Here is a 16,159-nt window from a genome sequence, read left to right as displayed (position 1 = left end):
GCTGGGAGCAGGCTCAGCATCCCTCTGGGAGGGTTCTGGGCGTTGCTGCCTGTGCTGCTCTGTAAATGTCATGGAGGAGAGCGTGAGCGCACAGCGTCCGAGCGAGGGGGAGCCCGATGAAAAATGATCCAATATAAAAGCTGTTTATTGCTCCCTGCTGAAGGTGCCCTTCCTGGTGACCTTTTGCTGTTGAAATGTCAGGAGAAACAGGCTGGAAGGCTTCCCACTGCTCGGCGTTTGTTGGTGGGGAGCAGTGCCCCGCTATAAAAACAGATGATAGATTTGCCATTTCCAGGCTCTGGAATTAGCATAAATCCATATGGGCTTTTTGTTAAGGAAGCAGTTTGAGCTCGACACCGTTCTGGCAATAGAGCTGGGGCTGGCTGCTCCACTTAAGGGCTCAGCCCCTCCAGCACTGTGAGCAGGACGAGGTACCACTGTGAGAAAGCTTTTAGCAGCACTGCACATCCCTTTTCTGCTGCCGGCCTCAGGAGTTGTGACAACAGCAGAAAGGAGATTACAGTCATTCTGCCTCCCTGGGTAGCACGAGACTGCAAAATCCTGGATGCTAATAATGTGTTTTCCAAATCCTCTGGTCTTTTGATGTGTGTGGCTCAGGGAGTTCTGCAGAGGACACTCAGTTCAAAGCCAGGTTTCCTGAGGGAGGCTGAGCAGTCCTTGGTCCCACCTGGTCCCAAAAACCTGTGGGGTGGCTATGGGGAGGAGACACTTAATAGAGATGCCCCAGGAACAAACTGTGCTGCTAAAACTGGCTCAGTGATGCATCTGCTCTCTCCCAGACATCTTTTTAGCACCACTTTCCCCCTCCCTCCCCCCATGTTTCTCCCCAGGGCTGAGGCTGCAGTCCCTGTGCTCTGCATGGGAAGGGTTCAGACAGTGGCTGGCTCAGTTTCACAGAGGACACCCAATGCAGGGAAGGGGACTAAGCACATTTTGCAAATCCCAACTCAGTGTCTAAAGCAAAAACTGACACCCCAGCTCCCAATAAAAAGTTTAGATTCTTTAAAATCTTCATGCATGGAGAGATAGAAGGGAGGAAAGCAGGAGCTTGCTGGGCCCTATGGCAGCAGTCCCTCTCCCATTCTTCGCTGAACTGGGGTCTGCAGTTCCGCTGCTCCTGCTTGAAAAGAGGCCAGAAAACAACAACTAAGTGTTTGCAGGATGGTGTGATTTATGAGGAAGAGATTTGGTATGCATGCTCTGACTATCCATGGCCACGGATGGAGATGGATGTGGTGTCCTTGTCTGCTGGAAGAAGTAGGCACCAAAAATCAATCAAGTGTCTGTTTAGTCATAGGCACGTATTTCTCTTTTTCAAATTGATCCCTCTGTCTAATCTCAGACACACTAGGAGTGAACAACACAGACCATGAGTTATTTAGGGGAATAAATAGGAGTGATGAGAAAAAATGAAGAAAATGAAAAATTAGACTTAATAATAGGGAAAAGGATAAGATTGTTATGCTGTAGAATATTTTAAGGACTAATCCCACTCTGGTGGACTGGGATAAATAACATTCTCCATCTCTAATGACTTTCTCCAGATTTGCCAATTTTCTCCTCTTTTTGTCCTGCAGCTCGTGGACTACAGAGTGGAGTTCAGCAAGTGGTGGGTGGCAGAATTCAAGACAATCAAGTTTCCTTCTCAGGGCACAGTCTTTGACTTTTATGTTGATCCAGAAACAAAGAAGTTTGAGCCTTGGTCTAAACTTATTCCCCAGTTTGAATTGGATCCAGAGGTGCCACTTCAGGTAGGTGACCAGAGCAGGAGCTGGGCCGGAGGAGTTCCTGTGTTTTAGTGACTGAACGTGGGTGTTTCAATGAAGTCTGGTGAAAGATCAGGCACTGATGGAATTCTTTATGGGATACAACTAAATCACCCATCTTTTTTGCTGTGCTGTGACTGTAACAGCACAGCCTCCATCCATCTTCCAAACATGAGTGACGTACAGGAGGGGCAGGGAGCTGCTGTGCCCAGAGAGAAGTGGTGAGACAGGGCAGGGACAAAGCCTCTGAGACACCATGACCTGTTGTCATTCTCTGTGGCTGCAAACAGAGATGAGTTGATGTTTGGGCCAAGAAAAGAGTTCCTCAGGTAGTGAATTGTCGTTGCCAGTTGCACTTCTCTGTTTTTTAAAGTGCCACAGTGAGCAGATGACTTGTAAAAATCATCACTGTTTTAGCAAGGTGTGATTCTGTGGGGGGATCCAGATGCTGCTTCCAGGGGTTCAGCTGCAAAGATGGATTTTAATGCCTGGCAGCAGCAGATCATCCCTTCCCTAGTGCAGCCTGGAAGCTGGGCTCACCTGGCTCATTCCTGGCTCCCCCAGGAGGTGGCTGTGGGGTGGTGGTGATGTCTTTTCTTGGTCCTAGAATTGAGTCAGACACAGTTAAGGGATCTAAAAGGAGTTTTACCTCAGTATTTAATAAGGATCTTTATGGTGCAACAATTTATCGAGGTGGAATATGTTGAAATGCACACCCTCAGTACAGCACATATACAATCTTACAGACATTGCAAATTAGCATATCTAACAAAGATTTCCAATGAATGGTGTGACATCTCTTTATTTTACAGTATTATCCCTAAATGGGTTTGATCCTAGTTTGTAGGATGTATTCTGGAGGGGTTTCTCAAGACAGTGTAAGGCTTTCCAGCCTCCACCTGTGAGGCCTTGGGATGTTTGATCTTCTTGCCTAGCAGAATACCAGGACTGTGCTAAGATACCAGGCTTAAAGAATTACGAGAATACTGGGAACATATAAAAGGTACATAAAAATGAAAGGCAAAAGATCATCATGGCATTGATGTCTTGGAGTGGCTACCTAGAAGACAGGCTGGGCAGAGTTAAGTGAATAAAGTGGGGATTTATTAAAGGCCTTTAATAGATGCACCTTGGACAGTCAAAGCCTCCCAGAAGCTACACCCAAGATGGACAATGATCACAAATATTTCAGACAATTATAAATTTGGGCTATTTGCATATCATGGATTAATTCTCCAATTACAGCTTCAGGTAATGAAGTAATTTACCCCAGTTTGCTCCTCCCCAGATTCTCTTCTGTTTATACTTTCCTGGGGCCTGAGGCTGACCTTGGTTCTCAGACTTAGAAGGATTGTTTAGTCTGACCAAAATATGAAGAGAGTTACTAACACTCTATCTGGAGTCCAGAGTTGTACGCTAATGCGGTGCAGGATCTGAAAAATATAAAAGCTAAAAGCTGAAGGTATCAGCATTGGTGGCAGGGCTGGGGACACTGAGGTGGCTGCTGTGCCCCCAGGCCTGCCTGGTGCCCACGGCTCAGACCGTTCGCCTGCGGTTCCTCGTGGCCAAGCTGCTGCAGCGCCGGCGCCCCGTGCTGCTGGTGGGCACTGCTGGCACGGGCAAGTCTGTGCTGCTGGGGGACACGCTCTGCTCGCTGGACACCCACCTGTTCCTGGTGAAGAAGGTCCCCTTCAATTATTACACCACCTCTGCCATGCTGCAAGGTAAGCTCTTAGACCACACCAGGGGGGGTTCAGCTTGGACATCAGGAAGAAATTGTTCACAGAAAGGAACATTGGAATGGGCTGCCCAGGGAGCTGGGGGAGTCACCATCCCTGGAGGTGTTTGACAAAGCCTGGATGTGGCACTCGGGGCCATGCTTTAGTTGACAGGGTGGTGTTGGGCCACAGGCTGGACTCGATGATCTCAAAGGTATTCTCCAGGTGGATTAATTCTGTGATCCTCTGTGATTCTGTGACATTCCTGAGGCATCCATTGGGGTTTGGGGTGGGATGTGCACTGGGAAGCTCAAGGAAAGACCCGTGGGTGCATTGCCCGTGTTCTTGTGGGCACACTCCTAATCCCACTGTGAAACTCTGCTCAGCAGAGCCCTGGTTTTGTGGAGATGATGGTTTCCAACCTGAGAATTTGCATTCTTAACCCCAACCCTCTGGTTCAGGGCTGTGCCAAAGCCCAGGCTTCAATCTGCTGTGGTTTTCATGGGTTGTATTTGACTTGAAGTGTGGCTTTAACAGGCTGGAATTGAAGAGTAAAATGGGTTTCTTTGGAGAGGATTCAAACTGTCCTCAGGGTGCAGTGATGGGAATTGCATCCCAATTAGCAGTGAAGATGATGCTGATGGATATGTGCAGGCTGGAAGCCAGGGCTGCTTCCTGGGGCTTTCCTCCTGTCCTCCACAGCCCAACATGTCCCATGGAGCAGGTCCCACCCCCCTCCCCAGGGGCAAAGACCTTGCTGACCTGGGGCACTCAGACCCCCAAGGAATTTCTGGCCCCAGGGAAGTCCATAAGAATATCGCCGATGAGGATTTTGAAACATCAGTGAAAAATTTAGTTAGAGATTGAGATCGAGTAAGTTTGGTGTATAGTCTTTTCATACATGAAGAAAAAGCAGGATATTCTTGAAAAGTATCTAATTTTGGAATGGTGTCAAATGAGAGATAAAATAATTTAACATGTATTTATTAACCAGTAACAAAGCAAACTGGTTTGAGTTGAATTACAACTGTGAGTTACTGTAAACCACACTGCTTCCTTTATGCAGCTGGGTTTAACCAAAATGTCCTGAAATCACAGATAATTTTGAGTTGGAAGGGACCCACAAGGATCATCAAGTTCACTTCTTGAGTGTATGGCCCATCTGGGGATCAAATCCATAGCCTTGGCATTATTAGCACCATGCTCTGACCAACTGAGCTCATCTTCTTCTACTTCCTCAGAGCAGCTGTGGCTGCCCCTGGATCCCTGGCAGTGCCCAAGGCCAGGCTGGACACTGGGGCTGGGAGCAGCCTGGGACAGTGGGAGGTGTCCCTGCCCATGGCAGGGTTTTATAATGAGATGATATTTAAGGTACTCCTACCCAACCCATTCCATGATTCTGTGAAGCTTTGGGGAGACCAGGGGTTAAACCTTCCCTCTTTGGGCTGTTTCTGGCTGAGGACATAAGTGTCCCTGGCTTCATCCCTGCTCTGCCAGGCTCTCAACACTGCAAGCATTTTCAGGAAGGTTTTATAGTTTGAAGTTGCTCCCTGGGGCTGACCTGCTCCCAGAGGTGACAGCACAGGCCCAGCCCATGCCCTGGGGCCATGCTGTGGGATCACATCTGCTCTCAGGGGCAGGCCGGGGGGGTCTCTGGGCTTGCTGGTGCCTCTGCACACAACTTTGGGCTACTTATCCCTCAAGGAAAAAAAAAAAGGTAAAAACTCCCCTTGTGGCCAGTCTTGAAACCATTGGCAGTGTGATGGTTGCCACCTCCCTTTTTCCTTTTTCTCCTGGAGTGCGAAGTGCCCTGGGCTGGGGAGGGGGCTGAGCTGAGTGTGCTCAGCTGCTGGGGGGGACCCTGGTGTTCCCCACCTGCCCAGGTGAGTGTGTGCAGGTGTGGGGCAGGTACAGGGTGTCCCTGTTGTCCCTGGAGCTCTGAGCTCCAGGCTGACCCCTCCCCTTCTTTCCTCTGCAGAGCCCAGCACATCTTCATCACAGGAAAGTGTGATTTATGCTGTTTGGCATCCTTCCCCACTGCTCATTTTTTAGTTAATTTGTCCCTTTTTGTGCAGTTTGTCAGTTGGCTGTTTTTTTGCCTTCCCCAGCAGGTGCCTCTTCAGATATGTAAAATGTGAATCCAGAGCAATTTGGTATTTTAGTTTTTATTTACTTTAGAAAGAGTCAACCTGAAAGCCAGAAATTCTTAGTCAAGGTGCCTGTTGGAACAGAGATTTTTAAGATACAGAGCTGCACTCTTCAGGGCAAGCACAGGGATGTGGTCTAAACAATTTTTGTGGACCTGTAGCTTAGAGATTTTCATGTGCATAGGGGTTAAAAGGAGCCAGACTCTCTCTGTGCCCATACCTGGGCACAGTCTGGGGATTTTCTTTGGTGTATTGTGACCAAATCCCACTCCCTGTGGAGCCTGGACCTCTGGTGTGCTGCTCCATGCCCTCTTGGACTTCTGCTCCTCCATCAACTGCATCCCTGCCCTCGTTCCTCACCTTCCCACTCCAGGACTGCCTTGAGAAAATGAAAATAAATGTTGTTTTTTGAGGTTGAGTATTTTCCCCCCTTGGCCATCAGGGTGAGAGGAGCCTCACTTGCCAAGTCTGGTGGGCAGTGAGTGTTTGAGGGGCTGATGGGGATATACCAGCAGCCCAGAGCAGGGACTCTTCAGGATTATTGTGGGATAGGCTTTGAATTAAAATGCAACTTCCACAAACATGTAACTTCATTCCCAGTAATTGCATTTCACTGTGATGAATCTCCTGCATCCTTGTTTAACCTCGAAAAGGGCTGATTTTATATGTTAATTAAGGCCTAATTAAATTTAAATTAAATGCTTATTTGAAACACTTAATTTGACTTGCTACCAGAAATTTCAAATATCGTGGTTTTATTGAAGGGAGAGAGAGACTCCACTGAGGAAAAATCTATCATTTTTCTAAGTACAGTTCATGGCTTTGTGTAGAAGTGTCTGTGACAAGAAAACAGCTGAATTCTTAGTGGGTAACCAGGCTGTCTGCATGGCACCCAAGCAGGAAACAAATGGGGTTTTAAAAGATTTGTGGTCTGAAAAAACCCAGAATATAAATTTTCCCTAATAACTTTTGCCCTTGATAAGGAATGGCTGAAGTGTGCATTTGCAGAAATTTTTTATCAAAACTCCCAGTTGTCCCTAATTACAAAGGACTGCTCCTTGCCATGCTGCTGCTTACAGGACTGGTGATAACCCCAGACTGTGTCAGTGAAACTAATTCTGCCTCCATCTCCAGGGAGCATCTGAGAGTGAGGATGGGCTCCAAGAAAAAAATCAGGAAGGAAAATCAGGCAAGAAAATCATCCCAGGACCCAGAAAAGCTGCTGCTGTTTGCTTTGCCCCTTCCTGAGTGGCTTGGTTTGAAAAGACAGGTGTCTGCTATGGAAGGCAGGAGCCTCTTTTGAAATGGACAATGTAACCCCCCCTCCCTCCAAATTATTATAATTTTGAAATTAAGAGGTTCTCAGGCAAAGATATGGGAATAGGAATAACAGTTCTTTAGTGGAAAATTGAAATAAAAATGCAGTAATTAAAAAAAATAATAAAAAAACAAAAAAGCAAAAAAACCCCAAACACTGACAGTCAGAATCCAAGCTGACACCCCATCAGTCAGTCAGGGTGTTGGCAGCAGTCCCATTAAATGGTGGCTGCAGTCCTCCTGCAGTGACAGATGTATGTGGTTTAGTTGTAGCAGTGATCCTGGAAAAGTGTGCAGTTTTCTTCTGAAGACCCAGTGGTGATGTAGAAGGGTTTGGTCTTTTGGGAATCCAGTGGGAAAAGGCTGCTCTGATGTTCCAAATCTCAGGTTTTATCTAGGTAGGAAATGCTTGGCTCCTCCCCCTGGGTGGAGCATCTCCCAAGGGGATGATGTGATTTTATCAGCCATGCAGTGGGACTCAAGGGGCCATTAACAGGAGATATCTCCTGGAGGAAGGATGGCTTGTGGGAGAGATAAAGAACACTGCTCCACCTGGTTTTAACAGCCAGTGATAGAATACACACTGTTGGTTACATCTTGCACTGCAACATAAGACACTGCGGCAGTAAAGGCTGCTCAGGCCACAGTGAAAGAAATCAATAACCTATAAAACATTTTGTGCAGCAGTGTGGGGTGATTTGCATTAAATATCACTCCAGTATTGTAAATATTCCAAATATGCTATGGTCTAGAGCAACACATAACCTCAGCCTTCTGCTGAAACAAATAAAAATTTTTCAGAGCTTCCAAATGAGAGGTTTTCTCTCCATGCCCTCCATTACTCATGTGGGATTCTGCTTAAAACTGAGTGGGAATGGGACAATGTTGGAATTGAGTCTTGCTGGGTTATCTGAAGGTATGGGTAATGCTGGGAAGGGGGTTAGGGAATGTGGAGGCATTTGGGACTGTTCAATCTGGTGAAGAGACTCACAGAACGCCTGAGGCTGGAACAGATCTCCCAGCCCATTGAGTCCACCCTGTGCCTGATCCCCACCTGCCAGGACCAGCCCTTCCTTCCTAAAAAGCCACGAACATTGCAGGTGGAGCTGAGAGGGCTGGGGCTCCCTGGAGCTACTCCCAGCAGGCAGAGGCTGGGCTGGGCAGTCATTCCCAGTCACTCCTGTCCCTACAGGTGTACTGGAGAAGCCTCTGGACAAAAAGGCTGGCAGGAACTATGGCCCCCCAGGCAGCAAGAGGTTGGTGTACTTCATCGATGACCTGAACATGCCGCAGGTGGACGAGTACGGCACCGTACAGCCCCACACCCTGCTCAGGCAGCACCTGGACTATGGCCACTGGTATGGGGCTGCTAGGGCTGGGCTGGGATCTTTTTGTCCAGTCTGGTGTTGGGAATGGGGTTTGTGATGAATGCAGAGCTCTCCCCATCCGGTGCTGGAGCTGGCAGGGAGGCGCTGGGTGAGGAGAGCACTGTGTACCCTGGGTGTCTCATGTGCCTAGCAAATATTCCCTGTGATGCTGAGCAGGGAGGGAGGCCGTGGACTGCCCCTGCTGTGAGCTCCTGGTGTGTTTTCAGTCAGGCAGCAGCAAACAGTCATTTTCCAGGCAGAAGTAATCTGTAGGAAAACCAGCAGCAGTGCTTTGGAAGGAGACTGGAGTGTTTTACACTGCAGCCAGTAGGACAGGAATACTCACAGCTCTCCCACGGGAAAAACAAGGCAGAGACATGGACACTTCCAAGACTCCTCAGCTTTGTGTGTGCCTGACAAAATCTTCCCAACCATGGGGACAGTGGGGTGGAAGCAGAAATTCAGTGTGTGTTGGGGAGGTTGGGCAAAAAGAGGGATGTGTGGGAGCAATGACACATGGGGGGGGTGTCGACACCATGTGCCACCTGTCCCCTCCCAGGCAGGTCCAGGCTCCCTGCCCTGTTTCAGCAGCACCTCGGGAGTGTTGAACCCTCAATGCCCCGGGTGCTCTGGTGACCCAGAGCCTCTGCTGCACCCCAGCTCTGCCAGCAGCCCCCCATCCTTTCCTGTAACCTGCCTGCCCCACCGCAGGCTGGCCTGGACCAGAGTCCCTCCTGTGATTCCCCATATTTTCCATGCCAGTGCTGGGTCTGGGGACATCCCCAGACAGACCCCCATCTGGGGTCTGACCCAAGGGCTTTGCTCAGCACTTGTTTCCAGATGATGGAAATGTCAGCTACAGCATTTCCCCCAGGAGCAGGGCCCTGTGTGCTGGGCCATGTGCAGCCATGCAGGATCTCTGCTCCCTGGAGAGGGGCAGAATGTGACCCGCTGAAGCCACAAGGGTCCTGGCAGCCCACAGACACACTCAAGGGACAGCAGAGGTGGCTGCCCTGGCTGTGGTCAATGTCTGTGGCTTTTGCTGTGCCCCAAGGTACGACAGGAGCAGGCTGTCCCTGAAGGAGATCAGCAATGTGCAGTACGTGTCCTGCATGAACCCGACTGCAGGGAGCTTCACCATCAACCCCCGGCTCCAGGTAAAGCTCTGCTCCATGGCCTTGGCTTTGGGGTGGATTGTTCAGGCTCGAGGCTTCAGGAGAACCTGGGGCAGATCCTGCTGTCGTTCAATCAGTGGAAACAGCGTGGATCTGTGAAGTGACTGTAATTCCTGATGGAGAGGCAGCAGACTTGCTCTCTCCCTTCTTTGTGTTTCCTCTTGTTTTGCTGCTCTGTGGGAGGAAGAAGTCACAAGTTCCCAGCCAGCTGGACACCCACTCTCAGGAAAACTTTTGGTTCAAACAGGCAAATGTTACCTTCTCTAGCTGATATTTACTGCTGGACCATAGTTCTTTAAAGTCTTTTGGTGGTCAGGCATTGGAACTCTGATGAGAAACAGAGTCACCAACTCTGGATGTGTTAAAAAATGAGTGGATGTGGTACTCCACAGTATGGTTTGGTATTTGTTCAAAGGTTGGACTTGATGGTCTCAGAGGTCTTTTCTAACCCTAGCCATTCTATGTTCTCTTCCTCTGGAAGTTCCTAATCAACAAAGGGTCTTCTGGGAGGGGACACCTCCCAGGGGCTGCTCCTACCAGAGACAGGCCTGGGCTTCACCAGGGGTCAGTGGGACCTTCAGACCTTTCAGCTCTTCAATGGACTGAGCTTCCCTTGTGAAATGCCACTGAAAATCCCTTGTTCAGCCAGTAGAAGGTGTCACCTGCCAGCTGTCCTGTGCTGGGAAATTGGAAGGGGCACATCATTCTGGTAGACTTCAAGTCATGGAATCATAGAGCATCCCAGGTTGGAAGGGACCTCAAAGGATCATCTGGGCCAGTCTTTCCTGGGAAGTGGAGCCCAGATGAGATTGTTTAGTGCTGTGTCCAGCCACAGAAAGGGCACTGACCTGGAAGGTGGTTTCCCATCTCTCTGACCTTTCCACATCTCACTTTCTCTTTTTCAGCGTCACTTCTGTGTCTTTGCTCTCTCCAACCCTGATCAGGACACCTTGTCCAGGATTTACAGCACCATCCTAGTGCAGCACCTAGCCAGTGGGAATTTCTCAGAGGCTGTGCAAAAATCAGCCCAGCAGCTCATTTCCCTGGCCCTAGGGCTGCATTGGAAGGTGGCTGCCACTTTCCTGCCAACAGCTGTCAAGTTCCACTACGTTTTCAACCTCAGAGACTTCTCCAATATCTTCCAAGTAAGTGCAGCTCCGGTCCTGTGGCATTTGGAGTTTGTCCTGATGTCACAGGCAGCTGAGGTCCCTCTGGCCCTTGGTGAGCCAAAGGCAGTGTCCCACTCAGTAGAGACACAGCATGGGTGTCCCCTGCGCTAAGGGGGTGACCTTGGGCCATTCCCTGACTCCTGGCTGGTTCTGAATGGGTTCCAGAGCCATCACCCATGACTGTAGGGAAGACCAGTCTAAAGTTTATTTACTTTTGCACCTCCTGTGGCCAATGGGGAGGGATGCACAGTTCCAGAAGGAGGTGCAGATTTTGAGGGGTTTGAAGTGTTCGCTGGCTGGAAAAAGGACAAATTAGGGAGAGCTTTGGAGTCCTGACCTTGGCCCTTCTCACAGTGGCTGTTGTGAGTGAGATGGAGCTGGGCTTGTCTTGGTGAGCCCCACCCACTCATGTGAGTCTGGGGGTCCATGGCACTACCCCACCACCCAGGGAAGCTCTTCCTGCATGGGGAGGCTGTGGATACTCTGTGGGCTGCTGCTGGCCCTGAGAGAGGACAGCAGTGACTGGTTCAGCTGTTCTGCCAGAGCCAGGACAGCTTGGTGGCTGTGCCAGCACATCCTCTCAAATGCTTAGCATTGCACATGCACATTTAAAGAGCTGATAAATCAATCCAAACCAGCTTTGATTTTACCACTGAAACTGAATTACCAACCGCTGTGCCAAAGCGAAGTTGTTCCGCTTCAGAAATATTGTCTTCTATCCTTGGTGAGATTTTGTTTTTCTGTTTTCCCCAGCAGTCTCATGCTTTGAAGCAGCTGGTGTTACTGCTCAAAGAGCCTTTCAGAGTTTCAGATTAATAAAAATTGATAAATTCCTCAGCAGCCAAAGCAAGGGTCAGCACCCTAGCCTGTTCTAAACCCCCAGCTGGTAATTTGTCACTGTCCTTGTTAACATCTGTTTCACAAAGTGAATGTGTGGAAGTTCAGTGCCTTGTGCCTGCCCATCAGACAGGAGCTGCAGGAGTGACAGTCAGGGAAATCTGGGACCAGGACCTTGAACAAGTGAATGACTCCACTGTGTCTGGAGGGAGTCAGGCCTGTCATTGTGCTCTGCTGAACATCAGCAGCTTGGACGTGAGATGTGGGTCATGTTAAACCCTGCCTTCCCGTTAGTCTGGGCTTGGGGAGGCACAGGGAGAGAACAGAAGCATTGCAGTAGGAGCCTTTAATTTGACCTGCTGAGTGTGCCAGGGTTGGGAGGTAACAGAAAACATCCTGCCAGCTCTGGGCCAGAGAGAATGCTCCTCATTCTCCTTTCAAGGGATTCTCCGTCATCTTTTTCTGTTTGTTTCTTTTCAATGTTGGCCCCACCTCCATCACTCCATGCAGTGACCCACAGCCAGGTGTCCCTCCTGCTTTTGGGGTGTGGGGGGGGTCTTTAGATTCAGTCCCTTTAGAGGGATTAAGTGATTTTGAATTCTATTTTAATCGGTTTGGGATCTGATGTGTTTCTCCTTCCTCTCTTCAAGTTGTCACCCTAAATCAAAACACCCTTTCTCACCGTTTTTTTTCTGCAATAAATAAAATAATTTGACAGCTGTAATGACAGATGTGAAATCCAAACAATCTGAGCCATGGACCAGTGAGCTGAGAGGGCCTACTTTACATTGCTTTCAATGCATTTAATATTTAATGTATAAGTAATTAGATGTTAGGAATAAAAGCTGTCTGTTTAATTCATACCATTGAAAACCCTGTATGTTGTTAATAGGCTTAGTATAGGTGACACCTCTTTGAAATATAATTCTTTTATGCATTTTAATAGAGTTCATGGTAAACAGACTGTGCTAAGCAGACAGCAACTGATATTTCCTGCAGGCAGAATGCACCTAATTAGAATTAATTGATTAAAAGAAAAAATAGCCACCAGTAACATTCCCAAACCATTTTTTTTCCTTCGTGACAAAGCCCCCGTGGTGCGGGGTTGGGATGGGAGCTCCACGTGTCTGGGCTGGTGCCTGGCTCTGCAGAGTCCCACCTGCTGACAGCAGGACCCAGCCCGGCAGGGGAGGCCGAGTGGGGGATTCAAATGGGTGTAATGAGCATAAACCTTCCAAAGAAAGTGGGAAACAGCCACTCCCAGGGCTGTGGGCAGCAGGGTGATTCTACCCCTCTGTGCTGCTTGGTCAGACCTCACCTGAAGCACTTGTCCTGCTTGGGTGTCCCAGCACCAGGGGACCTCGCAGGAAGGACCTGGAGCTGCTGGAGGGAGTCCAGAGGGGCACCAGGATGATCAAAGGGATGGGGCAGCTCTGCTGTGAAGAAAGGCTGGGAGAGCTGGAGTTGTTCAGCCTGAGGATTCCTCTGAAATGACCTCACTGTAGCCTTCCAGTGCCTGAAGGAGCTCTGAGAGAGCTGGAGAGGGACTTTGGACAAGGGATGGAGGGACAGGACACAGGGAATGGCTTCCCACTGACATAGAGTAGGTTTCAATGGGATATTGGAGTGAAATTCTTCCCTGGGAGGGTGGGCAGGCCCTGCCACAGGGTGCCCAGAGCAGCTGTGGATGCTCCTGGATCTCTGGAATTGCCCAAGGCTGGGTTGGACACTGGGGCTGGGAGCAGCCTGGGACAGTGGAAGGTGTCCCTGCCATGGCAGGGGCTTGGAACAAGATGGGCTTTAAGGTCCTTTCTAACCCAAACCCTTCTGGGTTGAGGAGCAGCTTTGGGAGTTCTGGGTTAACAAAGGAGCTGTTCCCTGGGTGTTTGGTGAGGGGTTGCTGTAAGGGACACTCAGCACAGTGGGACCCTGAGTCCCTCAGGGTCAAGCCTGGGTTTCCTGACTGTCTTTGGTCTCCACAGGGCCTTCTGTTCTCTACCCCCGAATGTCTGAAGCAGCCCCAGGACCTGGTGAAGCTCTACCTGCATGAGTCCAACCGGGTGTACCGGGATAGGATGGTTGAAGACATGGATTGTGATACTTTTGATAAAATCCAGCGGGAGATGGTGAAGAAATGCTATGATGTAAGTGCTGAGGTCTGATGGGGTCTAATTCTGATGACAACAGAACAGAGTGGGTTTACTGGAAGGGAAATCAGTACTGGGGATTTTCCTTTCCCACTCTTTCACTCCTGTGCCTCTTTCCCCTTTTCCAACATGCAGGTGCAGCTGTGTGGACACAAAAAGGCTGGAACACCACAGTTCCCTTGGAAGGGGGCTCAGAGCTGCAGTGGGTTTTCCTGTATTTGTTCTATACTATTTTCTTCTCTTTTACAGGACATTGAGGACACTTTAGAGCAGGCCAAACACATGAATATTTATTGTCATTTTGCCAAAGGCCTTGGGGAACCTGGCTATAGGCCAGTTCCAAGCTGGGAGGAGCTGAACCAGATCCTCATGGAAGCCTTGGACAGCTACAATGAAGTCAATGCTGCCATGAACCTGGTACTGTTTGAGGATGCCATGGGCCATGTGTAAGAAGCTTTTCTGCCTTTGTGCCCCAAGCATTTGTCTGTGCAGGTGGTTTTGTGGAGTTTCCTGGAGGATGTAGGGATATGGATCCGTGGGCTGAGGCAAATAATTTGTAGTTCTACAGGGCCAAGTGTCAGGTTCTGCACTAGGGGCATAACTACCCCATGGAATGCTCCAGGCTGGGGCAGAGGTGATGGGAAGCTGCTTGGGAAAAGGCCCTGGGGGTGCTGGTGACAGTGACTGGACATGAGCCCAGGTGGGCAAGAGGCCAGTGGCACCTGGGCTGTGCCAGCTCTGGGGTGGCAGCAGGGCCAGGACAGTGCCCATCCCCTGTGCTGGCACTGCTGGGACACCTCCAGTGCTGGGGACAGCCCTGGGACAGGAAGGACAGGAAGGACATGGAGAGGCTGGAGCGTGTTCAGGGAAGGGGATGGAGCTGGGAAGGGGCTGGAGCCCCAGGAGAGGCTGAGGGAGCTGGGAAAGGGGCTGAGCCTGGAGAAAAGGAGGCTCAGGGGGAACTTGTGGCTCTGCACAACTCCCTGACAGGAGGGGACAGTCGGGGGGGTCGGGCTGTGCTCCAGGGAACAGGGACAGGAGGAGAGGGAACGGCCTCAGGCTGGGACAGGGGGACTCAGGGTGGATATTAGGGAATATTTCTTTACTGAAAGGGCTGTCCAGCCCTGGCACAGGGAAGTGGTGGAGTCCTCATGCCCAGAAATGTTCAAAAACCATGTAGCTAGCACACCTGAGGACGTGGTTTAGTGGTGAATGTGGTGGACTGTTAGATTTGATTTTTTCTAAACCTAAGGATGGAACATGATTCTGTGAGAATCACAGCTGGGGAGGTGGAGGAGAGCCAAAGCTTCACCTGCCCAGATGTTGTGTCCAGCACAAATACTGCTTCAAACTGGAGTTTGGAGGGAATGTCCCAAACTCTGGGGCTTCTACCCAGAGGCTCTGCATGCTGGTGGTGTTTTGGCCTGGTTTCTGTCATGAAATCGTTGGCCCCTGTAGCTCTGCATAAAGATTTATCAGATGTGACAACATTCAGGTTCTTTTTTGTCTTCCCTTGCCAGCCAGGACAGAAGTGGTTGTACTGGATTTTCCCCAAATGCTGACTGCTGGCTTGGAGCCACATTTACACAGGCCCTTAGTGGGATTTTCCTCTGTATAAAGTAAGATTATGTGCATCCAGGCTACTGCTTTTAAAGGATGGAGGCATTTAAACTGCTTTGATCCTTCAGAAAACCTTCTGATGAATTGCAGATGGAGGTGTAGTTGGATTCCAGTTGGAAATTGGACATGTGAGACTCTAAAAATAAGCCTCCTGCTGATTATTATGGAGCTGTCCACATGTTTTGGGGAGGACCTCCAGCTCTCACACACAGCCTGAGGGAACCCCAGCAGAGGCAGAGTCACTTCTGGGTGCTGGAATGCAGAGCTGGCCTCAGGTGGCTTCAGGAGATGGAGCTACCCTGGCAATCAGAGCTTGAACTGATTTTGTACAGAAACCTGGTCCCAGGAGGGGCAGATCGGGGACTCCACCTGCAAGGAAGCCCCTGACCTGCTGCACACCAGGGTGGGTGGCTTCAATTCTCACTGGACCTGACAGCCTGTTAAATATATGTGTATATATACAGGAGTAGCATTTACATATACATATATTTATATATGCATATATACACACACAAAAATTTGTCTGTTCCAAGTGCTCTCAACCTGTGTTGTTGACCACTGGGCTGGGGCAGATTTTCCCTGACAGTCTGGGCCTTCCCTCCTCCATCCATGGGTGCTGTGAAATCTGCTGTCCATGGGTGTGTCTGCTTGCGCTGCCTGCAGAATGGTAACAGGAATATTGACCCCATGCTGCTCTTGCACTTTACATAAATCAGGATTTGCAATTGGAATTTCAAAACATGGCACTGCCCCTCCGATTCATACTGAGAATAATGAGGAAAGCAAGATGAGCATCCAGCACAAGTTCACAATTTTACTGGAGCTCAGCGAGTCCCATTCATTGCACTTGGAAATTGCATTTGGCAGAAATACAC

The 16,159-nt window shown here is 49.6% G+C and overlaps 1 protein-coding gene across 1 annotated transcript in view; it reads left to right on the top strand.

The window, feature by feature from the left end:
- The window catches only part of DNAH9 (dynein axonemal heavy chain 9), a 159,724-nt gene that overhangs the window by 49,101 nt on the left and 94,464 nt on the right, over positions 1-16,159 (top strand). The window contains exons 37-43 of the mRNA XM_062506548.1: positions 1,599-1,772; positions 3,304-3,511; positions 8,162-8,327; positions 9,391-9,493; positions 10,417-10,656; positions 13,500-13,661; positions 13,914-14,110. Of these exons, the coding sequence (XP_062362532.1) occupies positions 1,599-1,772; positions 3,304-3,511; positions 8,162-8,327; positions 9,391-9,493; positions 10,417-10,656; positions 13,500-13,661; positions 13,914-14,110 (1,250 nt within the window). The remainder of the gene's footprint in view (positions 1-1,598; positions 1,773-3,303; positions 3,512-8,161; positions 8,328-9,390; positions 9,494-10,416; positions 10,657-13,499; positions 13,662-13,913; positions 14,111-16,159) is intronic.

The sequence above is a fragment of the Cinclus cinclus genome, chromosome 20 (assembly GCF_963662255.1).
Source record: "Cinclus cinclus chromosome 20, bCinCin1.1, whole genome shotgun sequence".
NCBI classification, from domain to species: domain Eukaryota; kingdom Metazoa; phylum Chordata; class Aves; order Passeriformes; family Cinclidae; genus Cinclus; species Cinclus cinclus.
Note: the sequence above shows the minus strand (reverse complement) of the source record. Positions and strands in the feature narration are given on the sequence as shown.